Here is a 26,160-nt window from a genome sequence, read left to right as displayed (position 1 = left end):
AACAAATATCATAATCTTAAATAACTGAAACCCTGTGTTTTTTAAACTTTTATAAATCAAAATAAATTTTTGATGTATTGCTAAAATAAATATAAAAACTTACTTACATAGCTATTTTTTATGCATTTATAAATTAATTCTTCCAATAATTTATTTTTACCAATGTGATCTTTTTTAGTTGACCTTTTGGTACATTTTAGCCTTTTATAATTTTTAAGTTATCTTTTTGAGATATGTACCCTTATATTTTTTTTTATGAATTTGGATTGTAAGGAAACGATAAAAATGATTTAATATTTAATTTTTTTTTTAAATTAAAACTATCTAACTATTCAAAATAAAGAGGTGTAACAGAGACTGCATATACTGATCTTAAGTTTCTAAACTGTGAGCAACAAATGTTAATACTTAGCTTTTAAAAGATTTACATTAAAGTTTTAAAATAGTTGTAACATAAAAATAAAATAGTGTTAGATGACATAGCTAAATTTATTTATCATTAAAGTAAAGTCCAAAATATCTTTTTTTACTTATTATGTTTTCTATTTTATTTAAAGGTCAAAAATACCTTATTTTAAACACTTTAAAATAAAATAAAATTACTTATATGCATAACTTTCGCTAGGGTAACTGATTTTTTTAGTAGCTTTGTAAAATTCAAAGAAAAGTGATTTTCTATTATAATAAATATTTAGTATCTGCATATCTAAGAAATTTAATCTAGATAGTTAAAGTAAATTTCAACTCGTGTCGAATAATATCCAATTTTTAGACAGTAATCAAAACTTAACTATCTTTATTTACAAAATTCCTTAAAGTTAAGTTTTACTTAAGTAAACAAATAAGAAATATGAAGAGAAAAAAGTTATAAGTTACATATTTTTCAACTATATAGTCTTTAAAATTTTGATTGTATGTTTGAAAAGCAATCAAAAAAAACAAAATAACTTTAATTATCTCTGCTTTACTTTAATTTTAAAGCATTGAAAAACTGTAAAACTCAAATACTTAAATCTCTAATGTTATTTACAATACATATACATATAGTATATAATAAAATGTATAGGTTTAACAAAAATACCTATAAAAAAGTTTGATAGTTTTATCTATATATTGTACCAGTAAGTTTTTTCACATACAAAAGCAAATAAAGTTAGAAGCAAAACAAAAAAAATTTTTTCTCTTGTTTCAAACTTTAAGCTTAGCTGACTCTTAAAATTTTGTAATTTATACACATTTAAGTCTTATAGTTTTTAAAATCTTATACGTTTTTATATAAACTATAACGTAAAAATTTATAGAAAATTACCATCAGACTAGAAAGAATCAAGTAGTTTTGTTCTTAGTATTAAAAAGAAATTGTTCATACTGTTTATTAAACGACAAAAATGCTTAAAATATTTGGTTTAAAGACCTGGTGTACTAAGGAACTTTTCGGTTATCCAGTCGTACACCATTTTATTACAGTTTAACGTCATTGTCCAGAACTGTTCTAATCTTGAAATAAATTGCAAGATTAGACTACATGTTTATCGAAATGTTTACTATAACAATGCGAATAAAATACTGAAAAAAATTTAAAATAAAATAAAAATTCAAAGTTAGTAGATAAAAATATTTTTAAAATCCACAATTTTATGAATTTTTACTTAACAAAATTAATTTTTTTGTAAATTTAATAACAAAATCTCATTGATAAATTTAGAAGTTTCGCAAACTTATTTTATAATGTTTTAAAATGGAAATGTAGTATTGAAAAAAGCATTATTCGAACAAAAAAAAAAAACGGGATTTATCAAAATAATCCAGCAAATTAGGAAATTAAAAGTGCAAAATCGCAAAATTTTACTGTGTAAAAAAATATATGCTGCAGTTCTGTTTAGTTTTTACATTTCGTTTATTTTTTTTATACAAAGAATTCATTAGCCAAACAACTTTTAATAAATAATTTAATTGTATTTTTATTACTAGATTTTAATCTAACTTAAAATGACATAAATAATTACACAGTATTCATATTTTAGATAACCTTACTATCGCAGCTTTTTGAATTTAACTAATTAATTTCATAAAAAAAATATTTCATAGGCTGCTGTACTAAAAAAACAACTCCAGTAGTTTAATTAAACAGTTATGTAGTAATAAATATTTTTACTCACAATCAAACCCAAACAATGTTTTAGAAACTCAGTTTAAGCAAGTTTATTTTAATAGGTAGTTTGTGTACGAGCTTTTAAATCAAGTCGCCTATGGTAGTTTGATAACCACTCAGAATTAAAAATATTTTTACAAGTACTTTGTGTTATCTGTTAGTAGTTCACAAACGTAGCTACATTACTTGTCAAATTAGATTTGTAGTTTGTCCTAAAAAATTTAAAATTACTTTTTTTGTCCTTTCTTAATTGTTTTTCTATTCAAAATTTTTACTTATAAACAACTATACTTTTTTCTAATACCTTTTTTTGTTGTGTTACATTAAAAAACTTGGTATTAATTTGAAAAGCCTATAATTTTCAAGTAAATACCAAGTTTTTGAAAATACTTCAAGTAAAAGTATTGTAGACTTCGTTAAAAAAAAAACTTGATCTAAAAAAAAATATTGAACTTTTTATCTAATTACCTTTCATTGCTAATTTTATGTACACTTTTTAAAGTAGGTAAACTTTTTTAAAGCCTAATCGTTTAAATAATGGTAACCATCATCTAAATAGTTTTATTACAAAATTACTAACGTATCACTTTATTCAGGCCTAATTTAATGGTAAGTTCTGTTTCTGACGAATTCTAAATATTTCTATTTGATAAAAAAATCATAAAATTATGAAGAATATTTAAATTGGAAAATGATAAACTTTTTAGTTAGTTTTGTTAGAATGAGTTAATTCTGATAACAAAGTATTAACGTACCTTGTTGTCACTTTTTGTTATTATGTGTTTGTTCTCAGCTAAATACTGTATTGACCAAAAAACTACTGGTCAATTTAAATTTAGCTAAACTAATTAAAAGTTTAAATAAAATAATATCTTAAAGTACTTTTATTAAAGGTAAGTGTTGTGTTTACAACTCAGCCGAAAAGCAATCATGTTTTAATTTTGTTTTTCAAAAACCTACTTAAACTTTATACCAAAACTTAATGCACTTAATAAAAACTTATTTATTTTACATGAAAATTTAACATATAACTAAAAAAAATTTATTATGAGAAGAAAATAAGCTATTAAAAGTTTAAAAACTGTATTTGGATTTTGAAGTACTAGGAAAAAAACAAAACAAATAACCTCTGTAAAACAGTTTCAATGTGATATCATTTAACTTTTATCTGTACTTTCAATTTTTTTTTTACTTTCGTTTTACACTGATGTATATAAATTTTCTACAATAAGTTTTTTTCAAGATAAAAAGAGAACCCAATCAAGTTTTTATATTCAAAGCTTAAAAAAATATTACTAAAAATGGTTTTTAATAATTTTAGTTAAACTTGTTTTAAGATAAAAAGTTGTAGTTGTATGTCTTTTGTTTTTTAACTCAATAACTAAATATCTTTACTTAAAAGTTTAGTTTTTTAATAGGTCTTACAAAATAAAAATCATAATTTTATCTATTAAATTTATGAATGTATTCAATTTAAACTTTATAGATAAGGTAATCTGTTTAAACTGTTTTTAAGAAACCAGTTAAGTAAACCTTAAAAGTACAGATTTCTTTCGGAAACAGTTTTTCCACAAATATATCGTTCATTTATTTTATAATTAATACTTTATAACAGCTCATTCAAATTGAGTAAACTAAATTCGTGAGAATTAAAAGAGTAAACTAAATTAAAATATATTTTTTTTGTTAACATCAGGTTAAGACTTTTTAAGTTTAAATATCTCAATTAGAAAAATAATAATAGGAGTCCTACAAAACATGAAGTATGTTTGCTCCTAAATATTAAAAAAAAGACAAACTTCACTAAAAAATTAGTTTTTAAACTCTTTAAGTTTTAGTAAATAAATGAATGTATGGTTAAACAGAGTAATTTATAAAATTTAAAACAAACCATGTGCTTTATTATTTTTTTTTCACGTTAAGTTTTACATGTAAAAATAAACTAATATATCGTTAAGTATTCTTAGGAAGATAAAGTTATCCCACACATAAAAAAAACTTAAATTAAAAACAACTATTTAAAATCAAAAGAATACATTTTGTATATTAACATTTCTTCAAGATTTAAAATAATTTAAGCTTGTTTAAATAAATCAGTTACTAATTGAGGGTCAATGAAGTTTTTCTGTGCTGTAGTAGTTTTCAAACAATTAGATGCTAATGTAAAATTAACATACAAATAAATTAATTTAACTGTTATTATATCACAAAACATTTTTTATGTTAAAACTAAGTTAATATTTTGATATCTATAATAGTTGTGTAGAGCCTTATATGGAAATTATAAAATAATTAACTGTATAACTAAAAAGTAAACTCGTTTTAGATTGCAGCACATTAAACTGTTTTTTAATAACAAAATTGATTTGAATTTAAACATGCAAAGACTTTTTTAACATAATAAACTTTCCGAAAATTTTTGAATCATGAGTACGGTTTAAAACATATTTTGTTATACTTGATGTAACAAAGTTTACTCTTTTTACAATGTTGAAAAATTAAATTTATTTAAGTAAATTAAGACTGAAGAAAAGAAATAAGAGTACAAAAGAAAACAAAAAAGAAAAATACGACACTAAAAAAGTACTAGGGAATTATTGATGTATTTGGCAGCTTTAAATTGATTTAATGATTGTCAATAAGTTTTGGAGAGCTTTTGTTTAAAAGTGATGAACTTTCAACTCTTTCTTCTGTGTTATTAACTTCGTTCGTTTTCAAACTATCTGCTGGGTTTTACTGGTTTAATTAAAGAAAAATACTGCACAATAGTTTGTTAACTTTTTTAATGCAAATATTTGTTTGATTAAATTAATCTTTTATAATTAAAATGCAAGTCCAAATGTCTTTAAATGTGTAGTTCATAACTGTTTTACAACGATGTTTACCGAATGGTTTGTTTATTGAACGATAAAAAAAGCGCTTAAAAATTTTGATCTAAGGACCTGGTTTACAAAGGAACCTTTCGGTTATCGAGTCGTAAACCACATGCTTTTACAGACACTAAAGAATTAAGACATTTAAGTTTTTACTTTCAGTTTTACAAAATCAAGTTTTAAAAAGATGACACATATATACTATTCTTCTAATAGTCTGATAAAGTTTTACTTTAACTTAAAAACTATTTTGAACTAACAAATATTAAAAAATTTAGTTAAATTTAATTAACAGAAGTTTAGATAAAGCTTAGGTTAAATATATCAAAATTATTTAAAAATAAATACTTTTTGATCATTTGACTTTATATATATTGTAGTTTGTATGTACTTTTACAGTTACATCGTGAATAAAGTATAATAAATTACAATTACGACGTTATAGTAAAAAAAAAACTACATAAGAATATAAAACTAAAAGTTTTCAAATTGTTAATTTATTTATCTAGAGGCCTAGTTGTCTAACGGCTGTTTTATATCTGATAACATTAAATAGTTTTTTAACTAAGAAATAATTCTTTTGTGTATAGTTCATACTAAAAACAAAACAATTAACATGATTAAGTACTTTTTTTATTAGTTGAAAAAAATACTAAGAGTTTTTTTATAAAAAAAAAACTTAATCAAACAATAGCTTACAGTTTGTTAATAAAATATAAGTTACTTATGTGACAATAAAAGATTTATTGACGACTATTTCTAAAAGTTTTACAAGATGTAATTTTCTTTATTCACAATAAAAATGAGAACTTCTTATTCGTAGTTTACAGTTTTAAAAGTTTTTAACAGTCATATAATAGTTATCTGTATTTAAATGTATAAATCAGTTAAAATAAGTGTTCAACTAGTTGTAAAATTCTTAAAAGTGGATTAAAAAATTTAACGAATATATGCTTAACGTTTCTTTACTATAATCTAATAGCGTTAATAAAACAGTATTAGATGTATAATGTTTAAGTTTGAGTGGTCATAATGATTTTGTGAACATTAAACTAAACAATATTTAATCAGTTTTAAGAAATTTAAAACTAAAAACAACTATAATGTTTTTTATTTTATTTTATTTTAGGAACTTGTTTACCCTAATTTTTACATACTAAAGTTTTTTACGTCTTAAGTGTTTTGTTTGATTCTACTTGTTTTTATTTAATAGTTTAATGCTTTGGAATCTATTTAATTTACAACAAAGATATAAAACTACATATTAATTTAACGCAACCAAAAAGTTACAATGCAAAAAATAATAATTTAAAACATCTATCATCAATTATTTATCACCTATACTTTTATGCTTCAGAATTTAATATTTAACTTATGTACTTGTTAGGTAAATTTATCTGTGTTGTTATTCATTTATAAAGTTAGTTTATTTTTTTGAAAAATATTTGAAAAAAAACAAATCTTAAGTGTATTAGCTAACAGTTTTTTATTTATATAAAAATAAACTAAATCTTTATTTATACAATATAGCAAACCATTTTAAAGCTATTAAATAAGTTTTAAAAACTGTAGTACTGTAATTAAAAAATCCTTACTAAAAATAATCACGATTAAGTAAAACTAAGTAAAACTTCCAAACGCCAACTGTTTTTAAGCCTAAAAAATACGCATTAGGTGTAAAAATATGTATGTTTGAATTTGATTAACATTCAGGAAAATTTGTTATAAAAATAAATCATGTGAAATAGTATCAAAGTTGAGTTTTTTAAAGTTAGTTTTATTAGATAATTTTAGTGTATCTAAATGTACCTTATCTTACAAACACTTTTTTTGACAAACAAAACTTAGTTTTGATAAATTTCTATAAAATCTTACTTATAATATACTTACTTATAATAATAATATACAACTTAAATATAAAACAGTGTAGACTACATTTGAAATAAAACTGCTAATAAACCAACCTATCAAGTCATCATAGTTTCTCATAGGTAGTGTTTCATGTTCACTTTTGCTTACTAACGTAAAGTTTGTTTGGGCAGTAGTCGACAGCATAGATCTGTCGTATGCAGAAGTACTCAGTTTGTTAGTAGCTCGTGTGACTCGTTTTATTTCTTTTTTTGTGTTCCATTTCCTTTTTAGCTTTGCTAACTCATCTTGGACCTTTTAAATTATAATTTTTTAATTTAAAGTATATTAAAAAAACTAAAATTTAAAAAAGCTTTACTTAAAAAAAGTTTTATAACATTTAAAACTTCCAAAATTTATCCATAATACCTTAATACCAAATAAAACTAAACCACAAAGTCTGATTGAAATTAAGTAGTTTGTTGTGTTTGATAATTGTAGACTATAAAAACGGCAATAAAACATTTAATTTCGTCATTATCAGTTAAGTTTAAAAAAAAAATAACTTAAGCTTTGTTTACTCAACAGTAACATGTTCTGATACTTGAAATTAAAAACTTACTTTTAAGTTGTCTCGAGCAACAATTTAAACTTAGCATATTATAGATTTCAAAAATTTAAACAAATATTCAAACATTTTATACCGAGTATTTAGTGATTTAATATATAAACTACTTGTTTTCCAGATAAAAACTTTAAGCTTACTTTGTAAAAAATTGTAATACATATCGTTTATAATTTGAATACTTTAAAAAACATTGACTTTAAGTTTTTCATCTTGAAGACAAACATACACTATTTTAGTTTTACTGTAGCATATAGTGACTTGAACTTTTATCCTTGTTACTCTTTTTTTTGACAACGATGAAGTAGCAAAGGCTCACTTTCAAAATACAATTGTTTAATTTTAAAGTATTGTCAAAGTTAATTTTTTTTTGTATTTTAGATAACTAGATTTAAAATGAAATAAAAGTATCAGGTAGTTAATTTTTGCTTTGGTATACTGTATTTGTTTATTTTCAAGTAATCTACTTTTAAATTATAATTCAAAACAAAGTTTTAAAAAGTAAATTTTGAACAAAGTTTTCCAATACAATTAAAAACAAACTAATACTTACTTCTGAGTTGCAAAAACAGTAGATGATCGATACGAAAAAACCCTATAAAAACAACTAAGTTTTTATAATAGTTAGATTAAAGTTTTTATATTAAACTAAAAAATAAGAATATATTTTTGCATTAATTTTATTGTTGTTATAACTTTAGCATACACATTAATTTGTTAAAAGTATAGTCTAATAATTTCAAGTTTTATAATAATACTAGTAGCAGTAAATCATCGAATATAAAAATTAAAAGTTCTTACACATGAAAAAGTCAATTGATTAAAACATATTTATCTGCAAAAACGTAAAGTTTAATTTTCTTGAAAACTTTTAAAAAATAACCGCAACAACAATTTATAAGTATACATATGAAATTTTTTATATTTACTTATAACATCAACATGGGTTTTTAGCTTTTAAATAAAACAAAACTTTTCTTCAAAACACTTATAAGCTAAACTAAGTATACTATTGCTTTTTAAACTTTAATAGAGTGTCCTACCATTCAATTTTTTTTTCTAAAAGTTTAACATAAAATTTTAAGCACTAATATAAATAAACAAAGCTGCTCAAAAACAGCGATTGCTTAAACAGAAAAACTAAATAATTTAATATAATTTGTTTGATACTTTACCTTAGTTATAGCTTTAAATGTGGAATATCATCATAATTAATGTTCATAACATAAGAGTAATAAAATAGATATTTCTTTAGAACTTATATAAATAATTTTCTAACCATAAAAAAGAGATTGTACAGCTTAAAGTAAATAAAAAAGATAGAACTGTGTAGCAACCAACATATAGCTGAAATTAGTATTTGTTTTAAAGGTACTAAGCACAAGTGAATTAGTGCACCTATGTAACCTATGTAACGTTAACATCACTGTTTTTCAATTTATAAATTTGTTTAATTAGATACTGTTTTAATGTGTACAGAAACTTAAAAAAGGTGTAGTACAACTTTGTTCTTCTTAGGTGTTTACTAGTTCAGTATTTGATTTACTATAAACTTAGATAAGATTATTTTTAGTAGTGAAAAAGTATGTACTAAGTTTCGTAGTGTGCACAAAATTTATCTCAGTAAATAGTTGTGCACAACTTTAAATTTTGAGAACGCCTGGTCTACTTAAGATTTTATGATGGTAAGTTTAATATAATTAAACTCTATTATGGTTTAATTTTTAATTGTTAATGAGTTTTAAACTTTAGCTTTATACTTAAAAAAAATTTAAAAAAATCCAAAAAAAGTAAAAGGAAATATTTAGCCAATTTAGATTTACTAGTTGTACTCTTTCAATACAAACTTTTAAATTTATATTCAGACATTACTAGGTAAATAAAGTGAAAATTTAATCATAATTTTTGAATATATGTTAAAAAATTAAAACAAAAATTTATAAGTGAATTACTGTTGTTAATTATAAAAATCTATAGATATCTATCATTGAAATACTTTAGGTATTGTCTATACAACTGTAGTCTTATTTTTAGTCTGCCAAACCTGTAAAGATTGAAGTGACTGTTCGAAAAACTTAAGTGCGATAACAAATGTACTCTTGTAGTTTGTGCATTGTAAAAAAATGGTAGTTAAGTAAGAAATTCCCAAAAGTGGAAGAAGTGACAATGTAGCTTTGGCCAATCTAATAAAAATTTACTGAATTGTAGTAAACGTAAAGAAAAATGTAAAAAACAATTTACCTCCATTTGATGCGATTGTTACTGGTCGTTGATGTCAGACTGTGTGTAAATTTAAGTTTTGAGGCCACCATTTTTATAACCAAAACAAAAAACACCAAGTTCGCCTACAAAACACAAACAAGTGTTTTTAAATTATACAACTGAATTTCAGTCGTTCTCAATAAAAACTTAATAATTTATCACACAATTGAACATTATATTCTTTTTAATTAAATTGACTTCAAAAATATAGAAATATTTAAACTGATAATTTGTTTTTAATAAGGTAGTTATCTGTTGTATATCACTTTAAACTAAGATACCCGCTAAAAAGTTTAGTTCTTTTAATAAGTTGTAATGTAATTAGCAGAAATAGCAAGAGGAAAAGCTACTTATTGAGAAACTATTAAACACTTTTTGCGTTATGTTATATAAAAATATCCTTTTAAAGAATGTTAAAGTTAAGACCATATGCATTGCTTTAAAACTGTTTTTCTTTTCTGAAATATATATTTGAACTTTTTCAACGTTTGAGTTATAAATTTTTTTTAATACATTTTCCAAAAACTCATCGAAAAGTATAAAGAACAAAAACTAAAAGATAAAATATCAAAGCGAAAATACGCACTATCATTGTAATTTAAACTTTATAATACTTACAACCAGGCAAAAAGCTTGGGGAGCCAAGATAATCCAGTATAGACCAAAATTGCACGATGTCACACCAAGACACCTGGAGTAACGTTTAACTATGAAAAATGTATAAAACTACAAGTTTTCAGTAAACTTTATTTTCATTTAATGCTAGGTCATTGCTAATCCTTCTTTTATTTCAAACAGTTGTGTTAAAGCTACAAAAAAAAATACGCAAAGGTAAAATAATATCAGTATGTATACGAAAGTGTTATGTGACAAAATTTACTTAAGTTATAATATTTAAAACTGTTTTTATAAAAAGAGCGTAACTTGCACACATTTTTAAGCGAACAATGAAAAGTCTTTATTTTTTTTTGAAATGCAGTTTGTTTATAGAAGTTAAATAAAAACATTAATTTTTAGTTTAGACTACATATATTTATCTAATTTGAAACATAATTAAGCGAACAACAAAAAATCAAAAGGTTTAATAAAACAAAGTTTTTTTTATTAAAAATCAAATTTTTTTTTTATTTAAACTATACAAGATTAACTAACTCTCCTTTATCATAGTACATGTAGCTATAGAAAGACACTGGAAATAGAGGTCCAACTAAAACAAAACAAACGTGTTTTTACAGATAGATCGTTTATAATTTTCAACAGTATTAAAAAAAAAAGTAAAAAATGGACTACTTACAATCAAGTTAAAAATGTTTAAGAATTTATGTCATATAAACTATGAACTAAGTTTAGAAATTTAATATTTAAATAGAAATAAACTAGTCTTAAAATATTTTAAACTCTAAACATTATAATGATTATGTAGAATGCCATTTATAACAAAAAAAAAACTAACCCCAACCAAACAAAGTAAAGCAGATCAAAGTTTTTCTTCCAAGGTTAGTGTTAGCTCGAAGTAAAATCCATAAGTAAAAACCTTCGATTAAAATCCAAAAGTAGTTTGCTAAAGTTATGTAGTGCATTATAACTGTATATGCTCTGCAGGTAGCCTGTTATGTTTTTGTCGTTTTTTATCCTTATCAAAGTACAACAACAGCACTATTGAAAACTTGAAGTTATAATTTTAACTAGTTGACAACAAAAGCCTCAAGAGTATAACCAAATTTACAAAAATAACTGATATTTTCATGGTATACTGTAATTTAATTGTTGTTTAAGTTTTTTAAGCTGTTAGTTATCTTTTAGTATCGTCTTTAATAAATGTTTTAAACTAGTAATTAAAAGAAATTAATGAAAAATGTTGGGTGTTATTTTGGTATTTCGTTTTTAATTATTTCATGAAAACAAAAATAAAGAAAGTTATTTAGAATTTTAGACCTTTTACCCACGTTTAAAAATTAAGTTAAATACAAAAGTATACTGTTATAAGCTCTTCTAAAAAACTTTTTATTGTAAAAGTAAAAATCATAAAATTACACTGAGTGTAATTAAGAGTTTAAGTTAAGAAAATTAATGTGTTTATTAAGAACAATTTGATCTCAAAAAAATGATACGCATAGTTATTATTGTTAGTAAAAACTCTTATACAAACATTTTACTTTTTTTGTTGTTGATGTTGAAATTTTGATTTTTATCATTAATATTAACTTTAATATTTTGTTTACTTTAAGAAAGTAAGTAAATGTAACTTAATATTTTTATGAGGGTGTAGTGTATATATTAAGAAAAGTTATGCTAAAATAATAAGAATAAAGCAAAGTGTAAAAAAAATATTTAAAAAGTTTGGTAAACTTTACAACTTGATATTTTGTTTTTAAGACTATTAATTTTTAGTTAAAATTCATGCACATAATTAAATTTTTATAATGTTGACTCAGCTAAATAACATGTATTTTTAACGCATGCTTAATATACGAGGCTTATATAATTTTGCTTATTTTATGGGACTTAATTGTGCTTGCGGTCAATACTTAATTGAACCGTTTAATAATTACACCAGTACTATCTGCCTAAGCTCAATCACTTGTAACGTCTAAAATACCAAAGACTACCTTTACAGTCATAAGGAAAGTTTTAAAAAATTATAGAATTTAAAAAAGTACTTTTAGTTACATATTTTATGTAAGACAGTTGGTAACAGTTTTGCAAGGTATTTAAATTAGATTTAAATCAATATAAGTAATGGTTTAAAATCTAAAATTAAACGGCAAAACCTTTCATATAGTAAATTTGTGTATACAATTTTTTAGTTTAACAGTAATTAACTAATGAAAGCTGCTTGTTTGATAATTTTGTTCTTCTATAATTTTACCATGATAGGTTTAAGTTAAAATAAACTATATAAAGTTCTATTTGATTACTTGCTAGTAAAATATTTGGAACGCTTTTGGTTTAGAAACTGTTAAATATTTCAACACTCTTATATACTTATGTCAATAATGTATTTTAGAAAGTTCTACTTGGTGATAATAGTTTTAATAAAGTTTTTAATATCTTAAAAATTTAAAAGATAAACTTCATAAATAGTTTTTTTTAAATTATAAACTATGATTTTAAACTGTTCTTGATTTTATACTTTATGCTATAGTAACTCAAATTACGTTTTTGATTTTTTCAAGTAGTTCTAACAAGAAACCAAACATTCTATCACGAGTTTCGTGTAAAGATATTGATTTTATAAAATTATACTAAAACGAAGTTAATATAAAGGAAGTAGTTTAATATTTTAAGCTCTTTTAATTTCATTAGTTTTATTCCAATTAAACAGAAAGTCGCAATTACTATATAATTGGAATTTTGTAAAAAAATAATAGGTTTGACTTTGGAAGTTAACATTTGACGGTACTCTAAGAATATTACAAAATACGTATTACCTAAATATTTCTACAATTTCAACCAAGGAAAATGGTTTTATAAAGTGACATCGTTACTCAAATACCGATACTAAGAAAGTACCTTTTCAAAAATGAGCTGTAAAGTTCAGAGTACATCGAACTTAATACTATTTTTTTATTAAAAAACTAAGTCATTAAATAAATGATAACTATTTATTTAAATTAGAGTAATTTAAAATCGGATACAAGTATTGGTAATAAACAAACTTGGCTTTAATGGATAAATACTTTTTGTTTAAACATTCCTTTAGAGTCTAGACCATATAAAAAAAAGTTAACTTACAGAAAAAAAAGTAGATTTACTAGAAAAAAAGGAGTTTTTTTAATAGAGACAAATACACTAAAGATCTCATTGATTTTATTGACCTGTTTAACATCAATGCGTGTTTTCCTGACTAAAATGTCTTAAAAAGTCGCATTCAGGTAAATATAATTTGTTTATACTAAGCTTAAGCTTGATTGATAAGAACTTTTCTTGCTTTTTTAAAGGTATTTACTGAAATACTTGTTTACTAGATCGCTTTATACAAACGCTTTTGTACAGAGACAATATAAAGTTCAAGCTTTCTAATTCAAATATATTTTTCGGCTTAAAAACTAATTCAAATTTTTTTGACCATAAGTTAGCTAAGGTAAATTGTGTTTTGAAAAGTTTAGTAAACAATTAAAAGTTATACCTACATGACTCTTTGTGAGGCAAATTGAATTGTACATATTTTGTATGTCGTGCAAGTCTTCTCCATGCTGATGTTCAGCCAAGATGCGAACAACTTCGTCAGGATCATTCAGTCGTTCGGCTATTAAATAGAACATTATTTAAAATAAATTTTTTTTTTTTTTTACTTAAGCCGATTATGTACTTAAGTACGTTTGGTGTGTTATAAGCTTGTAAATGTTTTTTGACCGTCTAAATATAAAAATAAATTTGTCTATAATAAAAGAAATGTTTTTAGAATAAACTTAAGCTCTTAATGAATTAATCGGTTTTTTAGTCGAAACCCTTTACTAAAATATTCTATGTATCACACAACTTTTATTTATTGTAAAAATAATTACTAATTTGACTATATAAAGCTAATCAAACTTATAACATTTTGTTTTAGAAAAAAAAGTTTGTTTATTTGATACTTTGTCTTTTTATAGCTAAAAATTTCTAAAAGTCTTTAAGGAATTAAATTATTCCGGTTCATTAAAAACTGCTAAGTAAGATTAAATAACTTCGATTGCAGTGACATTGCTAAGGGAAACTAAATTTATATTTAAAGTTTGTTTATTTTGGCATGAATTTTTATTATGATATCTAAAGCTATCAACTACTTTAGTTAAAAACCCTTTTTTATTTATTTCATACATATAACTCTTAAAATAGAACCTAATTCTTTGATAAAAAACTTGTAAAGAAAAATAAATTAATATTTACTTTTGTTTATTGTCTCGAATTTTTTTTTAGTCCTTAATTTAAACTACATTAAGTATAGTATAATTCTTAAAGACAATAGTAATCATTAAAATTACTAGATATCAATATTTTTTGCTCTTGTTTCAAAAAAAATCTACAAAACAAAAACCTAAAGTTACTAAGTTTATAAAACTTTATTAAATAAAAGGTAAGCTACTAAATAACTATCATAATTTTTTATTATTTACATTTGTTTTATTTATAAATTTTGTTTGCTAACTGATAAAAAATACGTTTAATTCAGCATAAAATGTGTAGTATGAGTTTCTAAATAAGTACTTAAACAGTTAGTTTTGACAAAGTATAAGTTTATGACAACTTAAATTTCTAAACGGTAAACAACGTCTTTGTCAAGTAAGATCAATTTAAGTAAACTTAAAATTTAATCTAAGCTCTATAATAACTATTAAAACGAAGTTATTCTTTTACTAAAAAAGAACGATACTTTTAGATATTAATATCAGGCGAAGTACTTACTTTAAAATTGGAAAGTAAGCTAAAACATCAAGCTATTTTTATTTTTTGAATTTCTATAATTCTTTAGTTTTTCTACAAACAATTTTAAATTATTTAGTTTAAAGTTAATTCTTATTTAATTACAAATAATTTAAAGTAACTTATTTGTTTTTGTTTAATAAAATATAATTTATCATTTGTTGTTTTAAAATTTATGTATATGTTTTTTCTTAAAGAAAAAAGTTTCTGGATTAATTGAAATATTAAAATTAAACAATTACTATTAATTAGAAAAAAAAGACAGTCAGAAGTTCTTTCAATTAGTTTTTTTAAAGCTACAAAATCACAAAATCACCCTGGAAAACTTGAAACGTTATATGTTTCAAATTTTCTAAAAATTGTTTTTATAGACAAGCTCATTAAGTTTTAACTTTAAATTGAGTTAAGTACCAAATCAAGAAAGTAACCAAAGTTACCAGAAGTATATAAATTTTCGAATTTACGCCTTTTACTATTCTGATAACAACAATTGTTAATAATTGTACTGTTGATTGATTACGGCTTACCTGTTTTCTTAATTGTACTGTTGTATTAAAGTAAGTTCGTGGTAATAGTTTGTAGTATCGGTTTTAGACTTTATTGTATGAAATACTTGTCGATGCTGTAATAAGACTATACATGCCACTTTGCATACTTTAGAAATTCACAGCTTACACACTTTTATACAAAAATATGTGCAGTAACTGTTTTTGTTTGCAACGAGACATATAAATTTTCAAAAATCAGTTGTTTAAAAGTTTCTTTTTAATTTGTTTTCAAAAACTACTTGTGACGTAAACATACTTTTAAAAGCCGGAATGTGTAGAAACCATAGAACAGTTCTCAACAAAAAGCTAATCATCAGGTTAAGGTGGATTCTCACTCGCATACAGTGTAGTCGACTGTTAAAGAAGATTGTTTTGAATATACTGCAGTGCATTAATTGTTATAAATATTGTAAAAATTATTGTATAAAATATTCGTTAAAAATTTATTATATGAAAAACAAGCTTAAGTCTACTCCTAAATTTAACAATCGTTAAAACATTAGTTAAAAAGTTTTTACTAAATATAAGAACGAATACTAATTCATATTCTTCAGACTGAACACTTACAATGCACGTATGCGAAGAAACTTAGATGACGTAAGTATTACCAAAATTTTGAAAAAGCTGCATAACTTCACCATAATTGAATTAGAGCAAAAGTATTTTTAGGCTTAAAACAGTTGTGCTAGTAATGTAAGTTTTCGTATGGTAGGAAAATTTTTTTTTTTAATACTTTATAAGTTAAAGCTAAGCAAAAATAATTGTAAAAAAAGTAACAAAATAACCAACAAAGTTATAAACAGAGTTTTATATATTGAAAAAAACTGTACTTTTTAGCGTTAATACCAAAAGTAATATCATTGTGCTTTAATTGTCCTTATCGACATAATTTATATTTAAACAGTACTTAAGTATTTAAGTTTATTAGGGTTTAAAAAGTTAAAATTGTTGTATAAAACGTAAGTATTATACTTGATTTAGTTCCACCACATTAGTTATAATTTTTGAAGCAAACTTATTACCAAGTAACAAGCTTTTTTCTTTTATTCACATAGACAATCAAAATAATTTGACTTTTTTATTTTGTAAATTTATTTTTCTATGTATATTTATATATTTATTAAAAAGCGTACTTTTGCTTCATATTTTTAAATTTCTATATTTTGGATAAGAAAATAAAACATACCGTAATGTAGACAAAAGAAAGATAGCTATTACAAGAGATACGAGCGAAAACGACATTCCAACTCTACTGATGAGACCCATAATATTGTAGGCTTTCTGTTATGAATGAATTATATTCTAGTGACATAAATTATGAACACATACTTGATAAATAATTAAACAAACATTATTAAACAATTTTTGTTTAGCAAATGAAGTTTTGTATTTGAGTTGTATAAAAAACAGATACTACTGTGCGTTTAATTTACATCGCAACAAAATGTAAACAAAAAGCCAAATTTGGTTATAGAATTAATTTCAAAACAAGTTTGTCTAATACACACAAATTTATTTGTTAATAATATTTATTTGATAAAATAACATAAGAATAAATACTACTGTAATTAATAAATTTTAATTATTACAAGTATATTTTTAGTTAGACTAATCTAATTAACAGCTCAAAAATACGGTAAAAGTATATAACAAAGTTTATATATAAAAAAAAAGAACTTTTAAAGTACTTCAACCTATATTTAACAATGTTTTTTAATAACTTAATAATCAAGAATCGAATATAAATTAAAAGCTGAACTAAAAAAATTTAAAGAGATTTAAAATTATTAATTTAAAGATAGTACTAAATTTTATAAAAAATCATAATTTTATACCATTGTTTATTGAAAATCAAATATTGTTTACTTATAATCGTAAAATGCTTATATGTATTTATTAAACAATAATTATAAACTTCTATTAAACAAAATTTTAAGCTAAAAAATATAGATAAAACTTTAGGTGTTAATAGTAACTTTTTTTTTTGTAAAACAAGTGTAAGCTATTCAAAAACCAATATAACACTTATAAAAAAAAAACAAGTTCATAAAATTATATAAATGTTAAAAATGAAATAAAAAAAAGATTAGTAAATAAAAAAACAGTTCTACCTTCACTCCGGTGACTTCAATGTCGTAATCGGTTGTTGTATTTTTCTTGGAAGTGTCCACGCAGTACTGGTGGACTTTCAATGTTGATGTCATCGGGTCGCAATACGTTGTGACGTTGTGAAGCGAAATGTTCTGCTGCATGTTGTCCACGTGACCTGATGACGTCAGTTTAAATTAACTATTGATTTTCGGTTAAACTTAAGTTCGGAGAAGTTTATTTTGATTTATTATTTTTTCCTTTTTTTTTGTACTGCCAATTTGGCAGTGCCAATAACATTTAAAAAAACTAACCACGAAACTATGCAAAATATAAACTAGTTAATAAAATTTACTTTTTGATGCCAGGATTTTTCAGAAAATTCTAGTCGATTTTAGATTTTCAACTTAAATAATAATACAAGTGCAAATTAACTAATCTATTTATTACCAGAATTGAGTGCGAAAAAATTTCGACCCTCTCAAATATTAGTAAAATAAATTGAGCAATTTTTTTAGCCAACACAAATAGTTATATATTTTTTACTTTAGAAAAAAATAGTTTCTCATTAAAATATTCCGTTAAAGCTTACAAAGTACTAAAAATCTATACAAAATATAACGAAAAATAAAAGAAGTTATTTAACTAACATGCAATTTTTACGAAAATTATACACCCAACAAAAAATTCAAAGTTATACTGTTAGGTTATGAATTTAAAAAAGATCTTTTCCTTTTTATACGTAGAAAAGTTATAATCGTATCATGTAACTTAAAAAGAATAATTTATTTGTTGACGTAATTAAGCTAACTTATTTCAAATTTGCATAGCAAAGCTAACTTTCATTAAATCCCGATCGTATGACCATTGGACACTGGTAAGTTTTAGTTCCACCGAAGGGTAATCTTTGAAAACACTGTAAAAGACCATACATGGTTGGACAGTAATTTTCATCATCTAAAACATTAAAAAAATGTTAAATTTAGTTTAGTGTTGACATAAAAAGTTCGACTTACTTTTATTTGTTGTAGCATTGTTTGTAGCATTTGTTTGTAAAAACTCCGAAGAAAGACAACTGATAATAAATTGTAAGGGAAAACAATAGTCCTTGAAAAATAAAATATTTAAAAAATATATAAATGTATATGTTAAGATAAGAAAAAAACTGGTATAAAAATAAATTTTTAGCAGAAAGAGTTTATAAATTTTGCCTTACCAAGGTAAGAAAAACATTTTTGATGAGCAAGTTAATACTTGGAACTAACATTTTCTAGGATTTTGATCTATAAACTGTTAAAAATAAAAGTTGTTGTGTTTGATAAAGAAATTTGAAATCCCTGTTGTTTTTATTGTTCAATAAAAGATCTTTTTTATAATTCATTTTTTAAAAGAAATATATTGTTTAAAATTCTTAATTTTGATACACAAAATAAGTCTTTAAAACTTATTAAACTTTTACCCCATCTTATTTTTTATACTAATAAAGTGTAACTTTAAACAGATAGTTAACTGCATGATAAAAAAACTTCTAAACTATAGGTCAAGTATTAAATTAATAAATCCTTAATTTTTATACAGGTTATTTATACTTCAAAAAAATATCGATACATACTTTACTAAAGTTTTTTTCTTTGCTTTAAATTTTCAGTATCAGACAAAAATACAAAGTAAAGCGAAGTGATTTGACTTTTTTAATAACTTAAATAATAATCCTTACGTCGAATATTAAGAAAAAAAAGAAATTAAAAGCTTTTGTAATTTTTCTTTGTTTTTCTTAACTAGCAAAAATTTTAGTAATTTCTGATTTACGTGCAATTTACAACTTTTTTTCTGAAAATAGTTATACGTTTCATTCTTTAAAAGTAAATTCAATATTCAAGTAGCAAAATATCCGATGTTTAAAGCGCATAAAAAAATGGTTTAACCGTGTCTAAAAAGAATTAAATTTTATGCGCAAAAGTAACAAAAATCATTACTAACTTTATTTCGTTTATATGTTTTTCTTTTGCACAAAGTTAAACAGGTTTTATTTTGATTTTATTAGTTTGAAACTTTAAATTATAACTGAAATTTTATTCTTTCTACTTTTATAGCGGTTGAAAATGATGTTATTTAACTTTAGTTTAGAGTTTTCTACTTATTATATTAATTTATTTTAAATGCTTTTATGACTTAAAATACTATAAGTAGTATTTTATGGGTATTCTTCAAAAAAAAGCAAGGTTCGGTTTTTTAGTAAGTTATTTAAGAGTATTTTTGTCGGTTCAATGAAAAAAATTAAAAGTTAATATTTTATAATTGAATAGTTTTGTTTCTAGCTAATAATTAAAAATTAGTTTTATGGTTCTCTGTATTTTGTTTTATTAAATAATCTATCTAAATATATTGTAGACCGTCTAATATTTTATAGGTAAATGTAAATATCAGTATATACTTATAACTGTGTTAAACAAAGTTTATACTGTTTAACTGAAGTTATTTTTTGTTGAAATATTTAATAGCTCGAACTATGATGCTTAGTTTAGTTTAGTTTGTTGAACAAAAACAAAAAAAAATTGCTCAAAAATTTTTTGGTTCAATGATCTGGATAGCAAAAAGACCTCTCGGTCATCGAGTTGCATACCCAAACTTAATCAAAATTATAATGAGCTAAAAATGAAAAAGACTTAGCTTAAACAAATACTATTGTTTGTTTTATATAGTTTTAAGTAAAAATTTCGAATATTTCGACACAGACAATGCTACTTACCTATAGTATTTTCTGAAAAATAATTGTTTAAATTGTTTAAAGTACAACATTTATTGTAGTAAAAAACTAGCTATAACGCGTTACTTTACTTTTTTTTATTTTAATTAGTTTTAAACTGCTTTAAGAACTTGTTGTAACTATAAAATGTTTTGATTGATAAGTTTTTTATTTTATATTAAAAATTTGATTTCAAATTACAAAATGTTCTAATAGAATTTGCAAATTATCACTAAATTTATAGCAGTTAAAATTAAAACAATTTTTTTGTTTAGTACGTACAGTGAACATTTATAGCTTAAAAAAGACAATACTGTATTTGTTGATATTTTACTGTACTTATAATGTTTTATAAATGGGCATAAACTTAAGATTTTTAAGGTTTAAAAGACTATAAAAAGTTTAAAAAACAACTTTATCACTTATATTTTTATCAGTTTTAGAATATTTTTTTTAACTCGTTTTATTAAGCAAAAGTTAAAAAGGAATCTGAACAGGATTCCTTTTATGATGTAAAATTTATTTGATTTAGTTAAGAATTAAATTATTTTGAAAGTATAAAAGTTTCAAAATCACGCTCTTAAACTCATTTTATAAACTTTATATCTGAATAAACTAAACTGAATAAATTTTTAACAAAAAAACATTTGTAACAATCTACTAAAACTTAAAAATTTTCGACAAAGTTTAAAAAGCTTTACTTTTTAATCTGTATTTCTCACCTTTACTTGTATAAATAACTTGAATTTTATTTTTAAACTCTCTTGAAAATTATCTAAAAATTTGAACTTTATTATTATATAAAATTCTTTAATCACAAAATTAATTTTTTCTTAGTCTTTGTTTAATATACTATCAAGCTTCACAAAAATTTAAACGTTTATATACAATCTAAAATTGCATTTAATTATATAAAAAGTTACTTTCAGCAACTAAGGTTTTTATTGTGTAAACGGTTGTTTTTAATTTATTTTAAGAATTAAATAAGCTTCTAGAGTTTTAAACTAATATTGCACCATAAAATAAAACTATACAATAATTAAATAGTTCCTTAATAATAGTTCGTTTGTAAAAGAAAAGTTTTTTTACAAAAATGACAAATTTCTATTTTTTACATTGTATCCTAAAATGTTTAACTTTTATCTAAAAATATAAATTTTCAAATATAACATTAAAAATAGAAAATTATCTCAGACATAAGAACATATAAACGAACTATTTAAATTTACCACAGTTTAAAAGTTTAAAGTATTAATTACTAATATTTTAGCGTACAGTAACATTAAAAAATGTATATAAGTCTATAACTTGTTATATAAACCAACAGACTAAAATAACTCAATTTCAAAAGTTACATTGAGTCAAAATATTTCTTTTAATTTTCGTGCTATTGAAATTAAACTTTTAAAACTGGTAGTTTTTGTAAAAGTTTTTACGTTATCATAGTACTTCAGAGAAAAAACTTTTAAATTACGAAAATGTACACATTAAATTAAAATAAATATATAAAATTATCAAAACAAAAAAGCTTAAAAATATCCAGTTACTTAGTTTGCATACAAGCTTTTAGAATATTTGTAAAGGTGAGAAAGTTACTTATATAGTTTATTTTTTGTTCAAGTTACAACAACTTTTCTATATAAAAATAATACAATCTGCTTCAATTGTAATACTTAATAATTAAGTTTTCAATTTTATAATGTGTTATTTATATCTTAAGAGATAAATTCAAGGATATAGAATTTATACTTTGCCTACTTAAAATAAAATCTTTCCAAGTAAGTTAATAGATATTATTTACAAAGCATTATCAATCAAAATACTAAACTAAGAAATCACCTGAAATTTAGGATTAAAAATGACAAAAATATTTAATGAATTTTTGTTTAAAAAATAAACTTAGTTTTTTATAAACTATTAAAACTGCAAAATTTTGGTCGATTATAGTAAAAAGTAACACTGCTTTAATTTCTTTTTGTCATAAATTGTTTTACTTAGCGTAAAATTTTGGCATATGTTTTAAAGTACCTTAAAATTTCGAAGATTAAAAAAGCTTCGTTGTTTGGTCGACTAAAACAAATCAACTAAACGCTAAAAGCATTTCATTGGCAAAATAAGCGTTTTTATTATTTTTCCTAATCAGTCTACTATAAAAAAATACGTATATATTAGTATTTAATAGTTGGAAGCAATTAACTTTCAACTATTAACGTGTTTAAGTAGTTCTTAATACTATACAAGTGTATAATAAAACTATCAAAATTAAAAACAGGTGAATAACTGAAGTTTCTAACCGCAATAAGATCAGAGCTGCTTTCCATGTTTTGTCTTCATAAACATCTAGTCAATTTATTTCTTGTTAATTTGTACAGCAATTGATATTTTGGTGTTTATAAGAGTAAGTATCTATACTTAAAATTTATATCAAAAGATGGAATTTGAAAATAAGTTGAAAATATAGAAAGTTATAGCAAATTCACTAAATTTTTAAGAAAAGTTGAACACTCTAATTGTTTACTTGAGGCAGTTTTTATAATTGTTAATACAAACTAAAATTTATAATCGTATAGAGGTATTATAAGAGGTAAACATTTTAAAAGGTAGTGAGAAAGAGTAGTTTTAAAGTTTAAATTAAAGTAATAAAACAGTTTTACTAGCCACTACTATAAAAAGAAAATTACTAAAAATATACTTTACAATATATTTTTTATTTATCCTAATAAAAAAATTTGTAATAATAATAGTATAGTTCGTTTTATTTTTACTCATATATTAAAACATAAATTAGGAATATAAAATACGTTTTAGAATTTGAATATTGATCACCTTAATGTCTTAAACCTAAAAAGAAAACTTTGTTGTCTCTTAGATCATATTTTAGCTCGTGAAGTATTTTAGATTGATCTGTACTATTTTTAAAATACACTTCCACAGAAAATAAAAAATAAACTAACTTGATCGATCTTAACTTGTGCAGTGTTACTATTCTTATTTGTTTACAAAATACAAAAATTGTAGCTTACTTTCACTTTTTAGTACTCAATTTTAAATTAATTTACATATGCCAAGTTGTTTAAATTTTTAACCAATTTTTTTAAATGTGTTTTACAGTTGGTAGACATATAGATAAATAAAAAATACTTTTTCAAGAACTCAGCTACCTTTTTTATTTTTATGTTCGAATTTTAATAGTACTGATTAAAAAAGCGTTAATATCGATAAACTTTAAGAAAATAAAGCTTCTTGTTATAAGTAAATTAGTTAAAATGTTGATTTAAAAATAAGTAAAAGTGTGAATGCTATTTTGATAATAATTTAGTTACTTTAAAATGTATAGTAATGTGTAAAAAGCACAAATCACGTTTGAAATAAAGAATTATATACCATATTTTTAAAGTCTAACTGTTATCTTATAAAAAAATAGACTTTTGTATCACAGTCTACTTTTACATAGAAAATTAATAGTAAACTAGATAATAGTAAACTTAAAGATAAGTGATAATACACTCATATACTTGACATATTTATTTATAATAAAGTAATTGAAGCTAGCGTTCATTTTTTTTTTAAATTAATTTACATATGCCAAATTATTAGATTTTTCAAACCATATTATTTATTTTTGGTAACAAACTTATTAGTTCACGAACTTATTTACAAAACAATGTTTTACTCATTTAATCTATGAGAAGTACGTCATCTTTATTTAAATTAACCTCCTTGATTAATTGAGTTAAACGTTGTTTTATGAATAAATTTGTGAATTAATAAGTTTGTATTTATCTCGTTGAAATTTAAGTTGAGAAATTTAATTGTTACTATTAAAGTAAGCTTATAGTATATTTCTCTTTAAATATAAAAAATATATATTTCTAGAACCTAACTACATGTTTGTAAAGTTTAAAATATTTATATTTTTTAAATTATAAAAACTCTAAATCATGACCTGTTAAAATGAAATGAAAACATTTTAAATTTAATAAACTTTAAGAAACATTTTTAGTAGTCATTTTTTTTTACCGTAAATTTTTATAAACTATATTATTTTTAAACTTGGGTAAAGTTTTAATGCAGTAAAAACTACAATAGCCTTTAAAAAATTTTAAATATACAATCTCGTGTACAAAACAAAAACTTTGTTTAAAACAAGCACTTTATTAAAATTTTCTCAAAGTCGAAAAATTTTCTCAAAAACTTAATTTTTTTTCAGCAATTTACTGTTATTAAGCAGTAATGATGAAGTTGATAAACTATAAACTTAAAATATAAGTTAATTTACATTAAGATATTTAAAACATTTATTAATCTTTACACAGACAAAACATTTATTAATCTTTACACAGACAAAACATAATTTAGTACTGTACTAAGTAGTTTCCGATCTTTCTAAAAACTAAAAAAAAAACGTCTTGACTTGAAATACTTTTTTAAGGTTTGAAAAAACTTTAAGTTTTTTATTTAAATAAAAGTATATTTAGCTCCGAGTTTAAAGGTATTATACATCTTGGTAAAACTGCTGTTCAACACATTAACTTGATGTGCCTTGACACCAATTATAGCAATAAACTACAATTAAATAAGAAATCTACACCAATTTAGCTTGGCAACTTTGCGTTTTTCAAGGTTTTGAATTCCAAGTAAAGTGCGCAAACGTCTCACATTGTGATTAACGAAAGCATCGGCTTCAAAACTGTAATTGTTTGCAAATTTAAAATAATATTTTGAACAAAGGAGTGATTGTTCTAAGATATACTACTACTGAAAACTACAAAAAGTTAAAGAAAGTTTAAAAACATAGTTCAGCTTGTTTGAAATCTTAGCAAGTTTTTGTAACTAAATTGCTTCGCGACGATCAACTCACTTATTAAACTAATTTCTTTGCTTTATAGAAAAAAATGCAAGTATAATACTTTAAAACTAAAAGTAATAATAAACAAAACAAAAAAATTAAACAAAAACACATTATAGTAAATCAAATAAAAAAACAACATTAAGTTTTACGAGCTCGTAAAGCTGTTGTCTTACAGTTATTTTTGCCTGGAACGTCGGCCAAAACTAATTTATACGGAAATGTTTTACTTTGCAGTCTAAGCTCTCTAAAATCTCTCACTAATGCATCTAACACTAGATAATTTTGATTTACTGTGGGTTTAAAGTTAATAGAACTGAATATTCGTACAAAAGTTTTTGTTGGTTAAAACAACAAGTTAAACAACAATGGTTCACTAGATATACCACGCATATTTAATTAAAACGCAAAACAACGCAAATCTAATGCTTTCGTAATCACACGACATATTTTTGCTTTTTTCGAAATTTATCAATAAGTTACGTAAATTACAAAATAGTTTTAGGTAATGGGAATTATTATAACAAGCATATAACTTTTCATAAACTTTTAAATAACTTAGTTACTATTTTCTCAGAAACTTATTAACACTATAAAGTTGTGCATAGTATTTTTTTAAGTTCATATTTCTAAAAGTACAAAAACTGTGATTAAAATTTCTTAATAATAAAACATACTAGATGTATAGCAAAATTTTATGCAAAATACTTTTTAAACGTTTAATCATGTCTTAAATGTTTATCTAAAAGAATACGAGGTCAAG

The 26,160-nt window shown here is 22.6% G+C and overlaps 1 protein-coding gene across 2 annotated transcripts; it reads right to left on the bottom strand.

Moving 5' to 3' along the window:
• Window positions 1-4,708: 4,708 nt before the first annotated feature.
• Window positions 4,709-18,731, bottom strand: LOC145831903 (parathyroid hormone/parathyroid hormone-related peptide receptor-like). 2 transcript variants are annotated; one of them, XM_082939257.1, is made up of 13 exons: window positions 18,643-18,731; window positions 17,826-17,980; window positions 16,901-16,995; window positions 15,971-16,068; window positions 13,894-14,009; window positions 11,214-11,367; window positions 10,913-10,967; window positions 10,379-10,451; window positions 9,740-9,843; window positions 9,543-9,681; window positions 8,052-8,093; window positions 6,990-7,188; window positions 4,709-4,878 (listed from the first exon to the last, which is right to left on the bottom strand). In XM_082939257.1, exons 1-13 carry the CDS (start codon window positions 18,668-18,670, stop codon window positions 4,778-4,780), a joined length of 1,359 nt encoding a protein of 452 aa, XP_082795383.1. In that variant the 5' UTR covers window positions 18,671-18,731; the 3' UTR covers window positions 4,709-4,777. The 2 variants fall into 2 exon arrangements, with proteins under 2 accessions (XP_082795383.1, XP_082795384.1); XM_082939258.1 differs by having other exon boundaries at window positions 4,709-4,875.
• Window positions 18,732-26,160: the final 7,429 nt, after the last annotated feature.

Source organism: Thalia democratica, chromosome 3 (genome assembly GCF_965202585.1).
Source record: "Thalia democratica chromosome 3, ktThaDemo2.hap1.1, whole genome shotgun sequence".
NCBI lineage: Eukaryota > Metazoa > Chordata > Thaliacea > Salpida > Salpidae > Thalia > Thalia democratica.
This window is presented reverse-complemented; position numbering and strand designations above follow the sequence as displayed.